We start from the raw sequence: 26,259 nt of genomic DNA, 5'->3' as shown, positions 1-26,259 counted from the left end.
AAACAATTATCGTTCGGTTTGCAGTGCACTCTTGCTTTAGAGAGACTGCTGGGGCCTCTATGCAGAAACAAATTATGTTATTTCTTCTTGTCAGGGAGAACTAAGTGGAGAACGCTTGAGAGTTTCTAAGGGGTTCAAGATTCTCCATACAGCCAGATGGCATTGAGGACATGAACTTGGTCTTGCATGGTTCTCATGTGTGTCCTGCCACGTAACAAACTAAAGTGGATTTGACTGCCTTAATGGAAAACCGTTCTGTTAACAAACATAGGTCGGTACTTACTCTGTAGCATCCTGGAAGCAGTCCTGATGCATCTCATGGGTGTGCTTTGTGTAAACCGCAAACATGTAACAGATCGCTGCATGACAATGGCTTTTTGCTAACACATGGCTCAAGACTCCAGTATAACACCACCTCTCACTCACATGCAGAACAGATGGGGAACAAGTGATGTGTTGCCACAAGCAATTCTATAAAGCAGATGGGTAGCACGCTGGACCTGCAAGCATAGCTAAAGTGGCCTGGGTTTGTTCCTTACCTGCTGTATGTAGAGGGTTAGTGTGCTCTCTTTTGACCAGTTAGTTTCCTCCAAGTTGTTGTGTATTTAATATTTCAATTTTGTATAAATATATATATATATATATATATGTTTGTTTGATTAAGCATTCTTGTTTGTTTAAATAATTACAGGTTATATGTAAAAAAATCACATGCAGACACAGAAAGAAGGATAATGAGAGGTTATTGATAACACTACTGACGAAGTCCATCTGTCGCACACTTCTCCTACATGTGTGTGTCATCACATTACTACGTGATACATGCACACCTCGCTTAAAGTCAAAGTTACACCCATTTTTCAGACTCCCCGCATCTTCATTTGATTTATTTTAATGTTTTTGGAAACTATAAAACAAAACACAGGTTCTTCAATTTCCTTTCATATTCCATATCATAGAGGATTAAGAGATTAGCTTTTTATTTGTTACAGTGAAGTGTGTTGTTTTGCATCGAATCAAATCAGCGAGGATCGCACTGGGGCCAACCCTCAAGTGTTGTCACACTTCTGGTGCCAACATAGCATGCCCTGAAACACAAGAATATCTGCAGATGCTGGAAATCCAAGGGAACACACACAAAATGCTGGAGGAACTCAGCAGACCAGTCAGCATCTATGGAAAAGAGTAAACAGTCCAGATTTCTGGCTGAGACCCTTCAGCAGGACTGGAAAGGAAGGGAGAAGTTAGATTAAGAAGGTGGGGGGGGAGGGGAGGAAGAAGTACAAGGTGGCAGGTGATAGGTGAAACCAGGAGAGGGGGGAGGGTGTGAAGTAATGAGCTGGGAAGTTGATTGGTGGAAGAGGCAAGGGCTGAAAAAGGGGTATCTAATAGGAGAGGACAGAAGTCTGTGGAAGAAAGGGAATGGGGAGGAGCACCAGAGGGAGGTGATGGACAGGTAAGAAGAGAAAGTGTGAGAGGGAAACCCGAATGAGGAATGGTGAAGGAGAGGGGGAAGGGATAATTACCGGAAATTAAAGAATTGATGTTCACACCATCAGGTTGGAGGCTACCCAGATGTTATATAAGATGTTGCTTCTCCAACATGGCAGTAGAGGAGGCCATGGACCTTAACAATAATCCACAACATAGTGACCAGTTTCCTTTCCCCCGGAGGATTAGAACATACAAACACAGCTCTCCCTCTCCTATTACCTCCCACTGTGCAGTGATTTCTGATCAAGTGGTTATCACACAAGCTGTGAGGTGCGGGGTTGATGTTTGCACTAAGTCTAAGTGCATGAGGCTGAAGGTATGCAAGTATGAATCCTAATTAGTAGAAATTGTTGGAAGATGAGTCATGACTAATTGGATAAATGGAGCAATTAATGAGTCAAGCGGTGCAGTTGCTGAGGAATGGCATTTGAAAATGCATTCTCTGATCTTGACCATTTGAATAAGGTCATTAAGTTCCTCTTGTGTTCCATCCCTCTCTGAAGAGCTATTCTCTTGGCATTGACATTCCCCACTATCTGTTGACACTGTCATTTGTCTGGAGAGTTTCCAGCCCCCTAAGATGAAAGGACATATCTCCTTCATTCAACCTACCTGTTCAAGATTTCCAGAGAAACTTCCATAAACCTGACTATTCAGCGTTCTCTCCTGCAGTCCACCAAAGGGGAAAATAAACTCACGACCTTAAACAGTCATAATATGCTTCTCTTATGAGTGCAGCCTGCCTCTACATAGTGCAATGAAGTTATGACATTGGGACCCCTAATTCTGTTTGCCTCCAGTGAAGACGATGACAGCATTTCTGATTTATAGCTAACATTGTAATTAGCAACTGACAAAACTGAAATTAACACCCTGGCTGCAAATTAATCAACACGATTGGAGTAAACCCATATCACGTCAGGAGATCCTTCTTACAGTTTACTGAATATGATCCATTTTCTTTGCTTATGTATTGCAACACTTATATTCACATATTTTATACCTCAATGCAAACAGTGAAGCTTCAGGCCAAAAGGCAATCATTGTACCACTCTCCAGATGGCCACAATTATGGCCACTTAGCCAAAATAGTAGTGAACTTACTAGGGGTCTGCATATGTTATTAAGGGTAGAAGACAGATTAAAAGAAAGAAAACAAACATAGAATGCTGGCAGAGGTCAGCGGGTCAGGCAGCATCTGTGGAAATGGCTAAAGAGTCGGTGCTTTGAGACCTTTCTTCAGTCCAGCATTTTGTCTGTGTTGCTTTGGATTTCCAGCATCTGCAGACTTTATCCTGTTTAAAGGAAAAGCTTTACTCGGATACCAGACTGAAAATTGGCAGCATCTGCGGAGTGAGAAACATAGGAATGATTTCAGGTCAATGATCCTTTGTTAGAATGGGCTGTGGATAGGTTTTGAGATATCAAGAAGTACGTTAGTTACCTTAGTCACCAAATCTCTGACTGTCCTTTAGTTCTATTCTCACCCAACCTGAGGAGAAGACCCCAGTAAAAATTTGGACGTTACTTGTCACTTTTCAGCTGGAGGCTTATTGTTTAGTCTTGTTGCATGCAGGGATGGGCTAGTTCATTTGCAAAGGAGGCAGGAATGGAATTGATCATCTAATCATCAGTCAATGAAGGTTATAGAAAAACAACTGAAGGCCAATGATCATATGACATCCCCTGAGGAAATCCTACAACAATCCTGGAAATGGCCTCCAACAATCACAATCAGGAGCTTTTATGACCAGCCAATAGCGACCTTTGTTCTTGATTCCCACTGACTTCCTTGTTACCAGCTACTCTCGGTTCAGCTTTGGATTTTAGTTCTATTGTGCACATCTGAACCCAGGCTGGTCTTGTTAAATCCCAGCATGAGCAAGGACAGATAGCTGTTGACTGAGAGAGTAAACTTATTGGATGGTATTTAGTAGGTTTGGCTTTGACCAGCTTTTTGTGGATGGGAAGTAACCAAGCAATTTTCTGCAGTTTTCCATCAGGAAGCTACTGATGTTGTAAATGTACAGGAATGGTTTGGCTGGAGGTGAACCTAGTTCTGCAGAATGTGTTAGGCAGTGCAGATGGGATGTGTCTAATCCCGTGGCTTTTGCTGAATCCAGCGCTCCAACCCATTTCTTTATGACTGGCTTCTACGATGGTCGTGACCTTGGTAGGAAGCTCAGATAGATTAACAACTGTGCACTCGTGGCTGAAGAGGGATGCAAAGCTTTGGTACTTCTAGGCTGGGTTTTGCTGTAGTTGAAGATGAGATCATCCTTCAAAATGCTTTGCTTTGTTAATTGTTACTGTCCACCATAATTCAGAATTTAAATGGCAGAAACTTTAGCATTGGTTGTGGGATCACTATTGTTTTTCAAGGATTTTTTTTGTAGTTTAATATACAATCTATCCTGTGTTGAAGTTTGACCAGGTTGGTACACCTTTAAATATAATTGGTGCTGCTCCTAGAATGCCTTTTGCACTCACTGAAATAAAGTCAGTCCTCCTTCCTTGATATTAATTGTAGAATGAGATCTGTTGGTCTCTAAGGGAGGAAGGGAGGCAATAATCATAATATGGTAGGGTTCAGGCTGCAGTTTAAGAGAGAGAAGATAGTCAGGTGTATCAGTGTTAAAATAAATGGAATTATAGAGACACGAGAGAAGACCTAGCCAAAGTTGAATGTAAGGGGACACTAGCAGGGTTGATGGTAGAAGAGCAGTGGCTGGAGTTTCCGGGGGGAATTTGGAAGGTGCAGGACAGATATATCCAAAAGATGAAGAAGTATTCTAAAGGAAGGATGAAGCAACCATGGCCAACAAGGGAAGTCAAAGATTGCATAAAAGCAAGCAAGGACATATAACAAAAAAATAGTGGGAAGACGGAAGTGTACGGTCATGCACCTTGGTAGAAGGAAACTTTTAAAAACAAACAGAAGGCAACTAAACAGCCAGGAGAGAAAAGGTGAAATATGAAGGTAAGCTAGCTAGTAATATTAAAAGAGAATACCAACTTTTTTTCATATATATAAAGATTAAAAGTGAATTGAGGGGGCATATTGAACTGCTGGGAAATTATGCTGGAGAGGTAGTAATGGGGGACAAAGAAATGGCAGACAAACTTAATAAGTCTTAATCAGTCTTAACTGTGAAAGATACTAAAAGTATGCCAGAAATTTGAGAATGTCGGGGGACAGAAGTGAGTGTAGTTTCTATTACTAAGGAGAAGGTGATAGGGAAGCTGAAAGGTCTGAAGGTAGATACCTAGACCTGATGGACTACACCTGAGGGTTCTGAACAAGATTGTGTAGGCATGAGTAATGATCTTTCAAGAATCACTAGATTCTGGAATGTTTCTGGAGGACTGGAAAACTGCAAATGTTATTCCACACTTGAAGAAGGGAGGGAAGCAGAAGAAAGTAAATTATAGGCCAGATAGCCTGACCACACTGGTTGGGAAGGTGTTGGAATCCATTATTAAGGATGGAGTTTCTGGATACTTGGTTGCATGATTAAGTAAGCATGGTTTCCTTAGGGGGAAATCATGTCTGACAAATCTGCTGGAATTCTTTGACAGGCAGGATAGATAAAAGACAGTCAGTGGACGTTGTTTACTTGGATTTTCAGAAGGCCTCTGACAAGGTGCTGTACACAAGGTTGCTTAACAAGATAAAAGCCCATGGTATTACAGGAAATATACTAACCAGGATAGAAGATTGATTGATTGGTGGGAGAAAAAGAGTGAGAACAAAGCGGGCCTATTTTGTTTGGCTGCTGGTGACTGGTGGTGTTCTGCAGGGGTTAGTATTGGGATCACTTCTTTTCATGTTATCTATCAATGATTTGGATGATGGAATGGATGGCTTTGTGGCTAGGTTTGCAGAAAGTACCAAGAAACATGGAGGGGCAGTTAGTGTAGAACAAGCAGGGAGTCCACAGAAGGACTTAGACATATTGGGAGAAGTGGCAAACAAGTGGCAGATGGAATATTGTGTAGGGAAGTGTATGGTCATGCACCTTGGTAGAAGGAATAAAGGCATAACCTATCTTCTAAACAGGGAGAATGCTCAAAAATCAGACATGCAAAGGGACTTGGGAGTCCTTGTGCAGGATTCCCTAATGGTTAACTTACAGGTTGTGTCAGTGTTAAGGAAGGATAATGCTATTTTAGCATTCATTTCAAGAGGACTAGAACATAGGAGCAGTGTGATACTGAAGCTTTATAAGGCAATGGTTAGACCACATGAAGTATTGTGAGAAGCTTTGGTCCCCTTATCTAAGATATGCTGGCATTGGAGAGGGTCCAGAGGAGGTTCTCAAGAATGATTCTGGGAATGAAAAAGTTAATGCATGAGGAATGTTTAATGGCTCTGGGCATGTTCTCACTGGAGTTTAGAAGAATGAGTGGGGGATCTCATTGAAAAGTATTGAATATTGAAAGGGCCAGATTGAGTGAAAATGTGGAGAAAGCTTCCTATAGTGGGTCAGTCCAGGGCCAGATGACACAGCTTCAGAATAGAGGGACGTCCATTTAAAACAGATGAGGAGGAATTCCTTTAGCTAGGGAGTGCTCAATCTGTGGATTCATTGCCATGTATGGTTGTGGGGGCCAAGTCATTCAGCATATTTAAAACAGAGGTTGATAGGTTCTTGATTAATCAAGATGTCAGAAGTTATGGAGAGAAGGCAGGAGAATGGGGTCAAGGGGATAATAATCAGCTATGATGGAATTGCAGAACAGATGTGATCGTCTGGGTGGCCTAATTTTGCTCCTATGTCCCATGGTCTTGTGAGTTTATAATGGAATATCATTCTCCGAATGCTGATGACACATTGCCTGCATCTGAGCTGGCAGATCAGCTCTGAGCTGATTCCAATCAATGTGATGTTAGTGCCACACAGTGAGTGCTTCATTTGCATCATGGTCATGTGATCACTTGAGTAAAGTATGATGTTCATCTAGCAGGGGTTCATGGGCTCCATGCTTAACAGTATTTAAAAAAAAAGTTGTGATTCCCTGACCTAAGGGGTTGTCTATTGGTGGTTCCTCAGGTGGCTGTAGAGGCTGATCTGGGACCCACATATTCTGGTGCAGCATTGTCAAGAGTAAGTGGTGGCTGTGGTTAGTGGTTGGGTATTTTGGTTGTTCAATCTCTCCTTTTGCAGCTGCTGCTTATTCTCCATAGCCTAACGGAGGTCATTCTCATGGAACACAGCTCCCTCTTGATTTTGTCCAAGTGTATCCATTAAGTGTGATGCCTTCCTAGCTTTTAAATGCAATGTTGAATTCCTTCAGGCTGATCTTGATGTTACTTTTGAATCGGCATTCCTCCAAAGCATGGTTTCCTTCATGAATTTCATATTTCTTTAAAATTTTCCAGAACATTGGTCTTAACTTTTCCCTGGATCTGTGTAAGAATATTGAGTCACTCAAATCCCAGTAGAAATTCTCTTTTTATAAGAGTAAAGACCCTCTTATACATATTATCATATTATGAAGACTGGATCACATCGTGCCTTTGTTCATTAGAGTTCAATAAGAGGTGATTTCATAAGAACTGGCTAAAGGATGTTCCCAATGGCTGCAGAATCCAGGACAATGGCTGTAGTCTAAGGGTAATGGATAAGCCCTTTCACACTGATGAGAAATTTCTTCATCCAGGTGATAAACATGTGGAATAATGTTAAGATGAAGAGTCTTGGCCCAAAACGTTGACCATATAGGTCTCGATGAAGTTCCTCAGCCTGAAACGTCCACTGTTTATTCCTTTCCATAGATGCTGCCTGACGTGCTGAATACTTTCAGCATTTTGTGTGTGTTGCTCTGGGTTGACAGCATCTACAGATCCTCTTGTGTTAGATGTTTGGACTGCTCTACCACAAAGTAGCTGAAGCCACATCATTAAAAATATGCAAGCAAGAGTTAGATATTGTTGGGTATAATAGGGTACTGAATCAGCCAAGACCATTTTTGAATTGCACAGTTTACTGAGTGCTTTACTTGTAGAATTTTCTGTGGTAGTTTGGAATACAAAGAGACTCTGGGGTATGAAAGCAAAGTATAAGCCTACCTGAAGGAACTGAACAGAATTAAAATGCTTTTGAATATAGAAATGTGTCACGTGGCATAATTTCCATAGTTTGTACATGCTTTTTATGTAGTACTGGATATGATTAATAATTGTTGGTGTATGGGTGGTAATTCTTAAATAATTGTCATATGACAAACTGATCTGTCAGCTTATGTGTCACTCCACTAATTGGAAGTACTCTTGGGCCGCTCATGGGACTGAAAGGCCGACTCATTCCAGGGTTGCAAATTCTGCTTGAATGCAAGTCATCATATAAGCTGGCAGACTGGCACTCTGAGAGGAACCCTTGAATAAAGAGGTCACAGCTTGCTCTGCGTCTCAAGTGTATTTTTCCGCTCATTACCTCTTTAAGAACTGCAGTATATGACCAACTGCTCTGTGTAATTGAAACATTATTTTAGTGCAGAAATTGCTGGAGGCTGTTTAACTCGGTGAAGAAGCTGCACAGCAGAAAAATACTTTCTGCCTCTCTATCAATTCGTCTTTAAACAAAATATCTTTGGCTGTTAGTTTAAGTGACTAGCTGCAGTGACGTAGACAGTGAAGAGAAGATACTGTGACATGATGTCAATGTATCGGGTAAAGAAACTTAGATGCTGTGTCTGAATTGAAATATCACACAGGTGTGATTCCTCCCAATCCGATTAACATGTGGAAACAGGCTGAAGAATATAAAGGTGTATCATTCATTGGAGGTTATGGACAATTAAAAAGATAAACGATGCCCAAGTTGTAAGATTTTGAGGAAAGCAAGGCATCGAAAGAATGGAGGTAAAGAGGGGAAAAGCTTGAATTCAATATCAAGCAATTGTAGATCAGCAGAGGAGAGAAAAGCAAATTATTTTTCATTAAGGGAAGGTAATTAAACCAAAACATAATAGCCCTCAAATGAGGCCCTGTAGAATACATTAGATACGTTATAGTACATTGCAATCTTCCTCGGACACATTCTTTATAGACAACCAATATCGCCGCTGCTTGACATGGAGCAGTAAGCAATGTCCTTCTAAATCAGGACATCCACCCTGAGAATACACGGCTAAAACAAATGCTGTCAAACATTTAAAAAGACTACACTGAAGTCTGCTGGGGAAAAAGTCTCTGACAGTGGTTATCCCCGCAAAAACTTAAAGCGATCTGAAGTTGAAGCTGATTGCAATTGACCAGAAAGGTAACACCTGACATCTGAAATTAGTACAGGGTAACAGGTGGAACTGATAAAGGTCCACTTTGGCTGCAAAGTTTACAAGTGAATTTGTAGATGTTGTTCATGGAACTAGGAGACCAGGGATGTAAAATGGATCAGGAATATGTGGGCATGGTTTAAAAGAAGGATTGCAGAGTTATCAATGGCTCAATGCTGAAAAAAAAGAGAATGAAGCCTGTGTCAGATTGACGTCTGATATAAAAGAAGGAAATGGTGACTCAGCACTTCACACCCTACATCAGATGAGGTCATAATGGTAAAAGGAATCCACAGTACTGTACAAAAGTCTGATGCATATATATATCTATAGCCAGGGTTCCTAAGGCTTTTGCACAATAATGTAGCATTTTATGTATTATTGCACTGTACTGCTGCTGCAAAAAAACAAATTTCATGAAATATGTGAATGATGATAAATATGTTTCTGATATGGGTCCCCATTAAGGACTAAGAGTGGGAAGGGAGCAGGGAGAGGGGAATCATGGTTGGGGAAAGGGGAAGGGAGAGGGGAGGAAGTGGGAAGCACCAGGGGACATTCTGTATTGATCAATAAACCAATAGTTTGGAATCACATGACCTTGTCTGGTGTCTCAGAGCTGGGTGTGTCTGCATCTGCACCACCCCTAACCACCCCCCCCACCCCCACCGGCACTCCTTCTCTGTTAACTGTCCCACAGTGCTCTGCCCTCACCGTTCCCAACATCCTTTGCTCCTGCCAGATTTACAAAGTACTGTGCATGACAGGAATTACCGCAGGAGCATTTCCAGAAGGACAGTCTACTATCTCTAAAAGCCAAGTTAAAGTAAAAGACTCACAGAGAGGGCAGTTACCCTGAATGTTTTCTTTTTCATTATGAAGGGAAGAATGCTACAAATGCTATATTGGCTGGTGCTATTTAACAATCATGACATACGACTGTTGCCTGCTGTCTTGATTTATTACTTTGGCATAGAACTTGCGAGAGAGTTTTGGCTACCCTACAGTACATTAGAACGTGATTGACAGATGATTCTAGGACACAAAGAATGCATACCTCCCAGTACCCTGCTTAATGGGATATCTATATAATGGAAGGCATAATGTGGGGGATGTACTTTAAAATAGAAATCTCATGCTTGAGACAATCAAAGTACATCAACCAAAGAGCTTGTTTGAAATATATACAAAACTATTTACTCATCCCTGAAATTGAAATGATCTTTAACCTGAGCATAGCTCAGAATAAACTTCTGTTGCTGACTGAATTTCTAACTCATTGCACTCAAGCCAATGAACGAGACAGTTGTTTATTCATATTTGTCATAATTTACCTCCCCTACCTTGCAGTTCTGGTATTTGATTCATCACTCAAAAGCTTATGGCATTGATATTCCTTAACGATTTGACAATAGGTTATTCTCTGACACTTGAATAGGAGACAAGGACAAGAAAAAACACTCAGCAAACTCAGGGAACAAATTCACTGGGGACTTGCTCGCTGTTACCTTGCCTGCCAGGATATGTTGGATGAACAACAATCAAGAGTCTGTTGGATCTCAAATGGGTCCCAATGTCTAGGGAGGCCACCATATTCAAAAGAGCACAATTTGTTCTAAATCCAAGGGTGAAGTGATGTACCAGCTTGCTACAGAGCATGTTTTGATACAGTCCACAGCTTTGGCAGGACCAACTTTGGAAAAAAGTCTACTTTGTCTTGGGACATCCTTTTGGATGCCATGGACGCATGCCATTAACCAAGGGTCTATGGACCTCAGATTAGGAATCCCTGCCTTAGGAGGTCCTAATTCTTGAACATCAGCCTGAAAGTGCAAGGGTCTCAATTCTTAGGACACTGCAGAATTCAGAATTTCTGGAGTCACCAGCTTCACTTTCTGTAATACTTCAATGTTTGTGCAAGGTTGTGTTCTTTTACAAATCCAGTGCAAATACCATCAGGCTGGGACCCCAGCTCTGATTTAATGTCCCATCATTCCAACAATTCCTTTAAAATTACTATGTGAATACTTTCAATCCTCACTTTCTCACGCTTTGAATTTTTTCAATGAACTTAGGTTCCATGGCCCCCACCGCCTTATCTTCACCGTGGACGTCCAGTCCCTATATACCTCCATCCCCCACCAGGAAGGTCTCAAAGCTCTTCGTTCTTTTTGGATTCCAGAGCTAACCAATTCCCCTCTACCACCACTCTCCTCCGTCTAGCGGAATTAGTTCTTACTCTCAATAATTTCTCCTTTGGCTCCTCCCACTTCCTCCAAGCCAAAGGTGTAGCCATGGGCACCCATATGGGTCCCAGTTATGCCTGCTTTTTTGTTGGCTTTGTGGAACAGTCCATGTTCCAAGCCTATACGGGTATCCGTCCCCCTCTTTTCCTTCGCCACATCGACAACTGCATTGGCGCTGCCTCCTGCACGCATGCTGAGCTCGTTGACTTCATTAACTTTACCTCCAACTTTCACCCTGCCCTCAAATTTACCTGGTCCATTTCTGACACCTCCCTCCCCTTTCTTGATCTTTCTGTCTCCATCTCTGGAGACAGCTTATCTACTGATATCTACTATAAGCCTACAGACTCTCACAGCTACCTGGACTATTCCTCTTCCTACCCTGTCTCTTGCAAGAACTCTATCCCCTTACAATTCCTCTGTCTCCACCACATCTGCTCTCAGGATAAGTCTTTTCCTTCCAGGATGAAGGAGATGTCTTCCTTTTTTAAACAAAGGGGCTTCCCTTCTTCCACCATCAACTCTGCTCTCAAATGCACTCTCCCATTTCCCATACATCTGCCCTCACCCCATCTGCCTGCCACCTCACTCGGGATAGGGTTCCCCTTGTCCTCACCTACCACCCCATCAGCCTCCAGGTCCAACGTATAATTCTCCGTAACTTCCGCCACCTCCAACGGGATCCCACTACCAAGCACATCTTTCCCTCCCCCCCCCTTTCTGCTTTCCACAGGGATCGCTCCCTACACGACTCCCTTGTGCACTCGTCCCCCCCCATCCCTTCCCACCGATCTCCCTCCTGGCACTTATCCTTGTAAACAGAACAAGTGCTACACCTGCCCTTACACTTCCTCCCTCACCACCATTCAGGGCCCCAGACAGTCCTTCCGGGTGAGGCGACACTTCACCTGTGAGTTGGCTGGTGTGGTATACTGCGTCCAGTGCTCCTGGTGTGGCCTTTTATATATTGGTGAGACCCGACGCAGACTGGGAGACTGTTTCATTGAAAACCTATGTTCTGTCCGCCAGAGAAAGCAGGATCTCCCAGTGGCCACACATTTTAATTCCACATCCCATTCCCATTCTGATATGTCTATCCATGGCTCCTCTGCTGTCAAGATGAATCCACACACTCAGGTTGGAGGAACAACACCTTATATACTGGCTGGGTAGCCTCCAACCTGAAGGCATGAACATTGCCTTCTCTAACTTCCCCTTCTTACCCCATCCCTGACATATTTAGTTGTTTGTTTTTTTTCATCTCTCTGCCCATCACTCTGCCTGTTCTCCATCTCCCTCTGGTGCTCCCCTCCCCCTTCCTTTCTCCAGAGGCCTCTCGTCCCACGATCCTTTCCCTTCTCCAGCTCTGTATCACTTTTGCCAATCACCTTTCTAGCTCTTAGCTTCATCCCACTCCCTCTGGTCTTCTCCTATCATTTCACATGTCCCCCTCCCATTACTACTTTCAAATCTCTTAGTATCTTTCCTTTCAGTTTGTCCTGACGAAGAGTCTCGGCCCGAAAGATTGACAATGCTTCCCCTTATAGATGCTGCCTGGCCTGCTGTGCTCCACCAGCATTTTGTGTGTGTTGTTCGAATTTCCAGCATCTGCAGATTTTGTCGTGTTTGCACTTTCAATCCTCTTATCGTTTGAACATTGATTCAGTTATAGTTCCAATCTTCCAATATTTCTCTTCCTGTGACCATATTAATATAACTTTATGTAGCACTCTTTAAATATACCATATTCATTCTAAGCTTCAAACACATCAGCCTACACTCTCCTTCCTTTCCCCAAAGCTGTAATTTGTCCAAGATGGGGATTCTGTTCCATGATCCTGATCAAAATTAAGCATAATCACAGCCCTGCTGAAGGGTGTCAGTCCGAAGTGTCGATTATGCTGTCTGGCCTGCTGAGTTCCTCCAGCATTTTGTGTGTGTGTGTGTGTGTGATGGCTGGATTTTCAGGATCTGCGGATTTTCTCTTGTTTATAATCACAGGAGAATGTGAAAGAACCTAAACTTCTTCTCTGTCTCAAATAGGATTGCTACTGTGCTCTCAGCTCTCAACGATTTATAAATGATAGTAATGCACACATGGGAACTGCACTTCTCTCCTTGACACCAGTGTTGCCATTGGTTCCTTAAGCCAATATACGATGGCGGATGCAAGTTCTGAGGAGATGCAAATATTAACAACTAGAAGGTCAATTGCCTCTTACACCTCCAGAGTGATTCTGAGGACATCACTGGGATCTGGTTTCTTGTCTTTAAGCTCAATCACGTGTGCTTCTGGTACATAAAATGATTCTACTGCAGTGCAATCAGTACAAGAAAGGAGAACTTCTTCACTCAGAGGCTGGTGTGAGAGTAGGCCGAGCTGCCAGCAGAAGAGGTGCTTGTGGGTTCAATTGCAACATTTAATTAATTAATTAATTAATTAATTAATTAACTTTATAATTTATTGTGATACAGTACGGAATAGGCCCTTCAAGCCACACTGCCCAGTGACCCCCAATTTAACCTTAACTTAATCACTGGACAATTTACAACCATTAATTAATCTACCAACTGGTACATCTTTGGACTGTGGGAGCAGCACTCAGAGGAAACCCATGTAGTCACAGGCAGAATGAACAAACTCCTTAAGGACCATGGTGGGAATAAGAAAAGTTTGGATAAATACATGGATGGGAGTGGTAGGGAGGGCTATGGTCCTGGTACATGTTGCTGGGACTAAGCAGAATAACTGTTTGACATGGACCCTAATATCCTGCACATGGTGGGCTCTCTGTCAATGGCAGAAAACTAACTAGAATATTCCAATTTGGCTCTGCCAGAATTTCACTGCCAAAACAAAATCCTAACAACAGACTCAACACTTCCAAGATGACGAAACTACTTACCCACCAAAGCCTTTCGTTTACTGCTTCGACACCTCTCATTAATATTACATAATCACATTTGCTAACTCGCATAATTTAAAAAATCTTTTCATCTCATATACACTTTGGAAAAATCTCTTACAGCAGTGAGTTCAAAGTTCAAAGTAAATTTATTATCAAAGTACTTATGTTCTGGCCTCTAGAGGCACAATTTGTTTTGTAGGAACATTACTTTCTGTACATAGTTTTTAAAAAAATATCTTATCCTGTGCGGCTTAGTTTCCGTGGGTAAGTTTTTGATTTAATTTGAAGCACACACTGGAAAGACATACATCTCCATCCTCTCTTTATTTGCCCTTGAAACAGCAGAATCTGTGAGTTTTAAGTTATTGATGATAATGGTAAACATTTTGTCGAGATAAGCTATTGCTACACCATAAGTTTGCTCTTGTTTACATGGTTTAGTTACAGAGTATTTTGTATTACCTTGGCTAACACTGTTTGTTAGGCATACAACAAATTGGTACTGAATTTAATTCATATTTTACTTTCTGCAATTTCACAAGTAAGAGATATCATAAAACAAGCATTGAAGGAAGCTTCTGTCAAGGGTGATTTTCGATAAGTTGTTTAACTCACTGCAGAGCTCTGTAGATGCGCACTGCGAGGGCAGTACAGGCAGTCCCTGGGTTATGTACCAGTTCCATTCCTGAGTCCGTCTTTAAGTCGGATTTGTACGTAAATCGGAACATGTACATCCGGTATTATTTAGCGTCAGTTAGTCAAATGTTTGTCTTAGTATATAGTATATATTTTACCTTTCTGTGCATATAAAACACTTAAGAAAGGTACATATTCCAATAATTAAACCACCGCATTGCTTAGTGATAATTGTAGCTTTCATCGGAGCAGGGCCTTTCACATGCTCCATTATTCTCACTTTATCCATTATCCTTTAAAATTGTTCTGATCATTGACCAACTGTAGCCTAACACTTTTCCAATGACCGATGGTGTTTCACCTTGTTCCAAACGCTTCATTATTTCCACTTTATTTTCAGTCGTGATCGCTTCCCGTCAATGGAACAGAAACACTGCGGGCGGCAATCCCAACCTCCGCAGGCTCCTGAGGCCCGCTGGGTCCTAAGGGCCACCGCACAGAATTTCCCTGGGTCCGAAAGTCCACCACACTGAGACAGGTTATATGGGACAAGTGGGGGTTGGGCTGCGTTTGGGTTCTGCATTTGATCCTCCATAATATTCCACATGGGAATTTAAACTGGAGGTGGTAGTGTTTTTTTTTATGAGGTCGAGTTGCGAACTTGACATCAACCCTGCATGGGAGCGCTCTGTCATTGGATCAAACTCAGGAACCTCCGTTCTCGAGCCCAGTGCTGATCTCATTGCGCCACCAGCTAACCGGAACGGGGGTGGGGAGGGGGGAGGGTCGGGGTCAAGGTGAATCTTACTAAGAAAAATTTAAGCCAAGTACAAAGTTTAACACTCAACACAGTGTCAACAGCAACGACTTAAAATGGCGGACGGCGTTCTCCTTCCTCGGTTCTTAAGTACAAGTTGTTCGGAACTTGGGGAATACCTGTAGAATGGATATGCTACCGTATACTACAGTGAGATATAGTTACTTGCAGGCATTCACAGCGGAATAAAGAAATGCAATGGAATTAATGGAAACGTTAGATTCTCACCAGGGTTCTTCAATGGAAGAACAGAACGTGAGGGCTGAATTTCAGGTGGATTGGTAGTCAAATCTCCCATTTGACCACTAGTGACCTTGCTGAGGAAACTGCAGGATCTCCATAGATTACTCTTCTAGGATACCCATGATTCCTCTGCCGAAGTTACAGCAGTTAAATGGCTGAATCTCCCTCACCATACAAATTATATTACATGATCTACTGAAAGACGTTGGTACTTACTGCAAGGATAACCTGTAGTGAACTGTGTGCCACTTCTATATACTGGTATCCCAGCAGGCAGCCTCTGACATAAATGTAACGATGATCCTCTGGTACCCATTCTGGGGTATCTGTTATTGTCACCACCACACATCCTGGTCCATTCTCCATCCACCAAGAACGATGCTTGGATATGTTAAAGGTCATAATCAGGTTGGTATCCTGCAAAAAGAAAGTACAATGGTTTTAAGCCAGTGTTTTTTTTATATAATTTTTTTTCATTGAATTTTCAAATAGGTTACAGAAAGAAAAAAATTATCAACCCTTCCCCCCTCCTCTTAACCTCTCCCCCCTAACGTATCCCTATAGAAAAAAAAGAGAAGAAAAAATAAAGAAAGAAAGAATGCCTGGATATCAGAAGATCTCCACATGCTCCATGGAGTTCATAATAGCTTTAATATGTATATTTATTTCTTTCCCCAGATAACCAATAATTTTATCTTCAGAGCACCTATATACTTAATCCTATCTTTTGTAAATAAGGGTGCCAAATTTTCAGAAATATTTCATATTTATCTCTTAAATTATAAGTAATTTTTTCAAGTGGAATGCAGCTAAAAATTTCATTCTTCCAACGATCTATACTTAAGTATGAATCCAATTTCCAAGTAACTGCAATAGCCTTTCTGGCTACTGGCAATGCAATTTTTATGAATTCCTTCTGATATTTATTCAATTTGGATTTCGATTTTATCCCTTCAATATAGCCTAGTAAAAATATTGTTGGATTATGTGGAAGTTGTATTCCAATAATTTGTTCCAGTAAAACTCTTAAATTTGTCCAAGAAGGTTGAATTTTAAAACAAGACCAAGTAGAGTGTAAAAAAGTACCAATTTCTTGATTACATCGGAAGCATTGATCAGATAAATTCGGGTTTAATTTATTTATTTTTTGTGGTGTAATACATAATTGATATAAAAAATTATATTGCACTAGTCTTTGCCAGACATTTGTTGTATTTGTCATACTGTCAAGACATAGTCTTGACCAATTTGTTTCTTCAATTTTAATATTCAAGTCAGTTTCCCATTTTTGTCTTGACTTATGAATTCCTTGTTTAATTGCCTGCTTTTGAATCAAACTATGCATAAAAGAAATACATTTTTTAATTTTTCTTTTTTGAATTAAAATTTCTATTTCATTAGATTTCGGCAATAACATTGTTTGAACCAATTTATCTCTTAAATAAGCCCTTAATTGAAAATAACAAAAAAGAGTGTTGTTTGATTCTTAAATAGACAATTGGCAGATAATGTAACTCGGTTACTTAGTTTAATTCATCTGCCACAAAAGAGGGAGGAAATGAATGTGGCAGTTGCTTTAGATGCAGAAAAAGCATTTGATAGATTGGAAAGGGATTTTTTATTTAAGGTATTGGAAAAGTATGGGTTAGGAAAATCTTTTATAAAATGGATTAAAACCTTAAATACTAATCCCAAAGCTAAAGTAATGACAAATGGTCAAATTTCAACATCATTTCAGTTAACAAGGTCAACTAGACAAGGTTGTCCATTATCACCTGCTTTATTTGTGTTGGTGAAAGAACCATTAGCTGAATTAATTAGAACAGACCCAGATATTATGGGTTTCAGAGTTAACCAGGAGGAATATAAGATTAATTTATTTGCTGATGATGTTTTGCTTTATTTAACAAACCCATTGTATTTGCCGCGTAAATTATTTTCTAGATTGGAGGAATATGGGAAAATATCAGGCTACAAAATAAATTGGGATAAAAGTGAAATTCTACCCCTTACTAAAGGAGATTATAGTCAATGTCAATTAATAACTCAATTCAGATGGCCGATAAATGGTATAAGATATTTAGGTATAAGAGTTGATAAAGATATAAAGAATTTATATAAATTAAATTATTTACCATTATTGAAAAAAATTCAAGATCTTGATAAATGGATGATGTTACCATAACATTAGTAGGCAGAGTAAATGCTGTAAAAATGATTATATTCCCTAGATTACAATATTTATTCCAAACACTACCAATACAACTACCGCAGAAGTTTTTTCAAGAGTTAAATGCGTGAGGAAGTTCCTTTGGAAAGGTAAGATGTCAAGAATATTATTGGAAAAATTGACATGGAAATTTGACCTAGGAGGGTTACAACTTCCAAACTTTAAAAATTATTATAAAGCAAATCAACTTAGATTTATTGCATCTTTTTTTGATGAAGATAAACTGGCATGGATTAGAATAGAACTAGATAAAATAGGAGAAAATATACCGGAAGATATTATATATAAGTGGGAATCTAAATGGATATGGGAAAAGAAAGAATCTCCTATATTAAAACATTTTAAGCCATTGTTGAATCAATTAAGTTGACTTATCAATCATTATTATTAAATTCATCTCAGCACATTATTGGCCATATATATCATTCTTATTTTATTTGAAGATACAGCATGGTAACAGGCCCCTTCCAGCTCAAAAAGTTCACTCCGCCCAAAACCTGAGTCCTGAAGAAGGGTCTCAACCTGGAACATCGTCTGTTTACTCTTTTTCATTGTTGCAGTCTGGTCTGCAGAGTTCCTCCAGCTCTTTGTGTATATTGTTTTGGATTTTCAGCATCTGCAGATTTTGTCATGTTTGTACCCTTTTAACTCATTTTTCAATGGACTGTGGGAGGAAACTGAAGCACCCTGTGGTAACCCACATGGTCATGGAGAGAATGTCCAAGCTCCTTACAGGGAGTGATGAAGTTAAATCTGTTTCGCTGACACTGCAATACCATTATCTATGTTACCGTGTGGCCCAATGTTTCTAAGCACATACTCTAGAAATTTTATACATCACATTATTTTGCTTTTTCTTCTGATATAGATCCTGTGGCAAAAAAGTTATTTGTCCTTTGGAAAAAAATAATTCAGTGATGTTCATCTGCAATAGACAATTGGATGCAAATAGGCATCAGAAACAAGGAAATGTGCTGTTGAGTCAAAGTGAGTGTCAAACTAGAACACCATGTAAATCATTAAAATTGGGGAAATGTTTAACTTTTTCTTAATCTGATTTTTTTTTCCTGCTTGAAGTTAGAAATGAAAGCTTTTAAACTATACATGCCTTGTTGTTTGAAGTTTTTTCTGTGACAAGTGTAACATGATAAGCACTCTTGTCTTTCATTGTACCACTCAGATTGAGAACTTGTTTTGTTCTTCAAAAGGCAACATAATTACGTGTAGATTATTTTCTTTCTGAAGAGTTATCTTCACAAAGTACAATGAAGTAACAACTAGAAAATCACTTCAATTGAACTTTGGAAAAAGATTCAGCATTCATGTGTGTTTACTGTCGTGTAATATTTGGCATATTAAAGACCACATCTTCTAAACCAGGCAGCAGTAGCAAAAGGCACTTATTGTTTCCTCAGCCCAGTAGTAGAACTAAAATCAGAGTCTGTCAACTGAATGGTATTAATGTACTGAATGAGACATGCAGAGGGTTATTCTGAGGTAGTAACCAAGAGACCCCTTTTTGTGTGAAAAATGTTGCTACATAGGTTCTTTAAGGCTCTTGAACCAGAGGGGATAATGCCTTTCAACTTCACTCACTCCATCACTGAACTGTTCCAACAAATGATGGACTCATTTTCAATGGCATTTCATCTCATGTTCTTGACTTTTTTGCTTATTTATTATCTTTTTTGCATTATCACAGTTTGTTTTTTTTGTCTACTTGTTGATTGTCTGTCTTGTTGGGTGTGGTATTAAAAACATAAAGAAAATAAGAAACAGGAGCAGGGGTTCGCCATCTGGCCCGTTGATCCTTCTCTGCCATTCATTAAGATCACGGCTGATCTGACCATGGACTCATCTCCACCTACCTTCCTTTCACCCAAAACCCTTAATTCCCCTACTGTGCAAAAATCTATGCAACCTTGTCTTAATTATACTTATTGAGGTAGCCTCTACTGCTTCACTGGGCAAAGAATTCCACAGATTCATCTCCCCCTTGGAAAGCAGCTCCTCTTCATCTCCATCCTAAATCTACTCCCCCAAATCTTGAGGCTACGTCCCCTAGTTCTTTCATTAATTCCATTGTGTTTCTTAGGATATCCATAAGAAAATGAATCTCATGGTTGTGTATGGTGACATAAGTAATTTACTTCGAACTTTGAAAAACTGGATCAATTTGTAAAACATGATACGCCCTGTACAAAACCACGATGATGAACCCATAATTCTAGATGCACATATGTCTTACCCCCTAACATCCTTTCCAGGAACTTACCTATCATACCCACTGTAGATATTTGACCTACTGGTCCATAGTCCCAGGTTTATGTTTGTTGTCCTTCTTAAATAAAGGCACAACATTTGCTACCCTCCAGTCTACCAAAAACTTACCTGTGACTAATGATGATGCAAATAACTTAGCTGGGATTCCCACAATTACTTCTGTAGCCTCCAACAACTGTTTTGGTTATACATGGTTAGGCACTGAAGATTGGTGTACCTTCATACCTTTTAAGACATCCAGCACCTCCTCTACTATAACACAGACTATCTCTAAGATTCCCCTCTGCCTCCATTTATTTTACCTAGTTCTGAAACTTTCATGTCTTTCTCCATGGTAGAAACAGAGGAGAAATACTTATTAAGGGCTTCATCCATCTCCTGTAGCTCCACATGAAGATGTCTTCTTTGACTTTGAGCAACCTTATTCTCTCTCTAGTTACTCTTTTTCCCCTTACTATGCTGACAAAATCTCTGGATTTTCCTTAATCCTCTCTGTCCCCTTTCTTGGGCTCATGATTTCCTTCATTACCGAATTCAATGAGTAATAAGCTTGGAAAAGACTGCAGAAATATAAAACGATAAAGGGTAATTAACAACTTGATGTTTGGAGGATTTAAACGCCTGACCAGATAGGTTGAAAAGGCAGGGTGTCGGAAGCAGAGGCAAGGGTCGGGCTGGTCGTTCGCTACTCCACAACATTTAATCTCCTCTGCATTGCATTGAGGCTGGGTCTGCTCCGGGCTTTGTGTCAGTGGGTTCCATGATGTTTACTCTGCTCTGTGTTGAACTGTTGAGACCATGGCCTGCACTGGGCTTCGTGTCTGAGTGCTCACATTCATTTTAAATGCTTGCTTTTATTGTTTGCACAATCTGTTTATTTTTCCCTTTGCACATTGATCTTTTTTTAATGGGTTCTTTTGTGTTTCTTTGTTTTGTGGCTGCCTATAAGGAGGCAAATCTTAAGGTTGTATACATACTTTGTACATGTGTACATATTTTGATAATAAATGTACTTCGAACTTTGAAATCTAATGATGTAGCATCAGAGTGCAAAGTGAAACTTCCCTTTTTGCGAAGGAGGCTTCTTGGGTCATTTAAAGAAAGGCTATCAATCTCTTGCTGCACACTCCAGCAACCAAGTTTCATTCTGACCTTTGGTGTAGTTCGAGTAACTGCACTAGATTCTTCTGAGTGCTCCAGTCTCCTCTGTCAACCCAAAAACACACACACCGGTAGGTGAACTGATCACTGTAAAATTATCCTGCTGTGTTGCGGAATCTGGAGGGGTTGATGGGATGGGGGGGGGTGCGGTGGAGAATAAACTGAGTGGTAATGAGATCTGTATTAATGGGTGTCTGAATGTGGGCACAGACTTGAGGTGTTGAAGAACCTATTTCCATGCAGTATATCTGTGTCTCTTATATATCCCAATAATGATCTTTTCTGAATGTTCAATCATTGGGTAAAGAGTGAAGCTGGATCAATGTTGATTCTGACCAGACAAAGCTTCAACTATTGGAGTGCCTATGGCTTAATCCCAAAGGATGGCAAGAAACTCCCTCTGCACTGTCTGGTAAAAGTACTCAGTCCCCAACCCTTTATTCACTGAAATAAGTATTACCACCAGTGGTTTTGATTAACTTAACCGAGAATTTTTATTTGCAAATTACTTGCTCCTTTTCTCACAGTGAATTCAAAAAAACAAGGACATTTGTGTTCATTCCTCTTTGTTCAGTACTTGGTTGAACCACCTCTGCAACTATTACAGCCAGCGGTCTTTTTGGATAAGTCTGTTAGCTTTGCAAAACATGATGGAACAAGATTTGCCAATTCCTCCTTGCAAAATTACTCAAGTTGTGCCACATTAGTTGGGGAGTGACAGTGGACAGCAACCTTGAGGTCTTGCAAGAAATGTTTGATTGGGTTAAGGTCAGAACTCTGACTGGGCCACTCAAGGACATCAATTTTCTTCATTTGAAGCCGCTCCATGGTTGCTCTCGCAGTGGACTTTGGGTAGTTGTCCTGCTGAAAGATGAACTTCTTCCGCAGTTTATGTTTCCCAGCAGAGGCTACCAGGATCTTTCCGTATGTAGCAGCATCCATCTTCCCATCAATTCTGACCAGATTTCCAGTCCTTGTTGCTGAAAAGCATCCTCATAGCATGATACTACCTCTGCCATGCTTTACAGTTGGGATGGCATTACCTGGCTGATGCGCCATGTTAGATTTACATCACAAGTACCACTTACTTGGCACCAGACAGATTGAAAAGGCAGGGTGTCGGGAGCAGAGGCAAGGGTCGAGCCGCTTTTGTTCGCTACTCTACTCCATTTTAGTCTCATCGACCAAAAGACCTTCTTCTGCATCTTTACAGTATCTTCTAAGTGATGATTTTCTGGCAAGGAAATTTTTTTTTAGCCAAGGATTCTTCCCATAAATACCCTTTTTGTGCAAGGCCTTAGAGATTATGGAGCCATGAACATAATCTCCAGTTGCAGCCACTAACTTCTGCAGCTCACCCAGAGTGACTGTTGGCATCCATTACAAGTGCCTTCTTCTCCTGTGACTAAGTTTAGAGGGCTGGCCTGACCTTCGCAGTGTGGCTGTGCTTTCATAATTTTTACACTTTTTCATGATGGACTGCACTGTGCTCTGAGGTGCGTTCAATGCCTATGAGATGATCTTGTACCCTTCCCCAGATTTGTGCTTCTCTATTGTCATTTCCCTGACAACACACACACACACACACAATGCTGGAGGAACTCAGGTCAGGCAGCATTTATGGAAATGAATAAACAATGGACGTTTTGGGCCGAGACCATTTTTCAGGACTGGAGAAGAAGGGAGAAGATGCCAGAATAAAATGGTGGGGGAGGGGAAAGAGGATAGCTAGAAAGTGAAGACAGGTGAGTAGGGTTGGAGGGAAAGGAATTTGATAGGAGGAAGAGATGGAGAAGGCCACCAGGGGAGGAGTTGATCGGCAGGTGAGAAGACGAAAGAGGCCAGAGTGGGGACCAGAAGAAGAGGGGAGGAGGGCGGAATTTTTTTAAACCAGAAGGAGAAATCAATATTCATGCCATCAGGTTGGAGGCTACTAACACGGAATATAAGGTGTTGTTCTCCACCCTGATGATGGCCTCATTATGGCACAAGGGGAGGCTATGGACAGATTTGTTGGAACAGGAATGGGAATCAGAATTTCTATTCCCATTTCATTTCTCTGAATTGACTTGAATGTCCTTTTGTCTTCACTTAGTTTGGTCTATTGAAAATCAACCATATTCTTGGAGCTTACTGAGAGAGGGGCATTTATTCAGGGCATACTCCAATTTTCTACATCAACAAATTGGGTGTGTATTAGTAAGGAAGCCTGAGAAAAGTTAGTGTAGTAAATAAAAAGGGGATGAATACTTTTTCAGCCTCACAATTTTGGTTTTCATTTTTTTGAAAATTGTTGACAAGCTTCTGAATTTTTCTTTTGATTTGACATGATGCACAATGTTTTGTAGATTATCTCAAAGATCCTACTTCAATATCATTTTAAATTTAGAAAATGAGACAGCAAAATGTGAAAATAGCTGTGGGGGCTGACTACTTTTTCATGGCACAGTAAAAAAAAAGTCAAGATTATTTGGTTAATATAATCAGGAAGAGCAAAGGAAAAACTCCCACCACCACACTGGATGAAGATTCTGCTTTTCCTAAAACATAATTCTTTTTTATATTAGAATTCAATGTCACCGAGAAGCTTTTACTCCGTGTCCAAGGAATTAAGTGCAAGGATTATGCTAAAGGTATACCTCTCAAACTGCAGCATAAAGGAAAGTTAATACACAATAAATATTATCAAGAATCAGACTATATATTTCTCTATCCTTCTAGATATGAGAAATGATAATTTAACACAAGGAGACCTGCAGGGTCCGAGGCTATGGAACTGCAAATATAGCTTCAGACTGGTGCACAAAGCACAATATAATTGCAGACATTAGAGAAACTTTATCCATCCAAAAGGTTCTGTCTAGTGAAATCAGATCTATCCCTCATCCATTGATCTGATATAAGATATGGCAGTGAAAATAATTCAGAATTTGAAAAATAGCAATGATGCATAAAATGTAATTATCATCCCAAACCAAATATCTAGTCTGCATAATGATACTATGTTCATTTTAACCATAAGTTTAGTATATCAACCTGAAAATACAGATAATGTACTAATATCAGTTCATAACTGCTGGATGATGCATTTATTTATTTATTTAGACACACATGATGGAGCAGACCCTTCTGGCCCTTTGAGCTCTGCTCCACTGACTTAACCCTAGTCCAATCACAGGACAATTTACAATGACGAATCAACCTACCAACAGGTACCTCTTTGGACTGTGGGAGAAGACTGGAGCACCGGGAAGAAATCTGCACGCTCACCAGGAAGAACGTACAAAGAGGACACTGGATTTGAACTTTGAATTCGGATGTCCCAAGCTGTAATAGCTTCGTGCTGCCCACTATGTTGACCTGATGTCCCATTATACAGTAGAGAAACAAAAAAGTAATGGCTGCCAGTTTAAATTAGTGAGTGGTAATATAATTCAATGGATATTGCAAAACACACTGAATTCACAATGGAATTTCAAAAAATTCTTAATTTTGTTGACACCTTTACATTTTCAAAAAATATTTATCATTCTGTTTGATAGTTCAACGCAAAGAAGTGATTTTGAAAGATTATTTAATAGAGTTGCTTTTATAAAAATATGTCAGTTTTATATAATTAATGTGATTTTCCTGTACATGATTTATACTTTATTCATACAAATTTTCATACAGTTAAAACTTTCATTTAAAGAATTCAAGTGTTGGGGTAGTAAAAGATCAAAATATTGAATAAACAGTTTTTCTACTTGATGTGAACATCCAGCCAGGGATATATAAAAGACTGTATTTTAATGAAAACAGTTCCTATGTGCTGAGTTAATTTTAACCAAATCTAGAAGGCTGGTAATTATTTTTCCTTAAGTGGCCAGAAGTGCTGAAAACATTGTCATAGCAATTCTGGAAGAAATCTCCTGAAAATGTATTCAAATTCATAAGCACTACTGTATATAACTAAGTGATAAATACTAAGTGATCGTAATTACTTTGTCCTTCTTGCAACTTAAAAGATGTAAAGTAGTTCCAGAGATAATGTAAAGAATTAAACAATGTGCATATAATGAAAATGATTTGTATTAATGAACACTTGAAAAAATAAACATGCCATATGAAAATGAAAGAAATTTTAAGAGAATTAAACTTATTCAGTCAGTTTGAAAAGAAATCACACAGTCCTTCAGATAAAGGTAATGAGGTGTTCTGTGAAGATCAAAGCTCATTTGTAACAACAAAAAAAACCTTGACCATAATGCAACCATGTTACTCCACAAGCACAGTTTTTTTAGAACTAAAAAACTTAAATTGCATTTGACAGAATGGCAAAATGAAGCTTGTTAAAAGTCACACATCTTGAAGCACCAAATTTATCAAAAAGCATTCCAAGCAGCTAGAGTCGTTGTAAAGGCCACCACCTAAAATTTCAACACTTGCAATGACATTTCAGCCACATCTAGATATAAAAGGTATTTGCACCTATTTTCCTTAGCAGCCATTAGAAGCAGAAAAATGCAGGCAACATCACAAGGTTTTTGGGAAAAGACTTAAAATGAGCCATAAAGAATTATACAGGTACCCTGCTCTCCCACAGAGCACTGATTTATTACAGACCTTTTGCTCCTCCAGCTGAATGCACACGGTATATCCCTCACTTTACTTTAAAAGTCTTTGGTCTGTCATCAAAGAATTTAGCATATTTCCATAGATGTGCTGTGGAGATTCTTCTGTCTGGTTCCATTGCCATCTAGTATGTAGGCATCGCTGCACAGGATTAGAAAAAGCTGCAGAGGGTTGTAAGCCCACCCAGCACCATCGTAGACACTAGCTTCCCCACCATCCAGGACATCTTCAATTGGCAATGCCTCAAAGAGGTGACGTCCATCACTAAAGACCCCAGGACATATCCTCTTCCTATTGCTACCATCAAGGAGGAGGTACAGGAGACTGAAGACACACTCTCAACATTTT

The 26,259-nt window shown here is 40.1% G+C and overlaps 1 protein-coding gene across 1 annotated transcript in view; it reads right to left on the bottom strand.

The window, feature by feature from the left end:
- The window catches only part of nkain2 (sodium/potassium transporting ATPase interacting 2), a 550,985-nt gene that overhangs the window by 57,544 nt on the left and 467,182 nt on the right, over positions 1 to 26,259 (bottom strand). The window contains exon 4 of the mRNA XM_059981239.1: positions 15,840 to 16,040. Coding sequence (XP_059837222.1) covers positions 15,840 to 16,040 — 201 coding nt within the window. The remainder of the gene's footprint in view (positions 1 to 15,839; positions 16,041 to 26,259) is intronic.

The sequence above is a fragment of the Hypanus sabinus genome, chromosome 10 (genome assembly GCF_030144855.1).
Source record: "Hypanus sabinus isolate sHypSab1 chromosome 10, sHypSab1.hap1, whole genome shotgun sequence".
In the NCBI taxonomy this organism is placed as follows: Eukaryota; Metazoa; Chordata; class Chondrichthyes; order Myliobatiformes; family Dasyatidae; genus Hypanus; species Hypanus sabinus.
The sequence above is the reverse complement of the archived record's forward strand: the minus strand, read 5'-3'. Positions and strand labels throughout refer to the sequence as shown.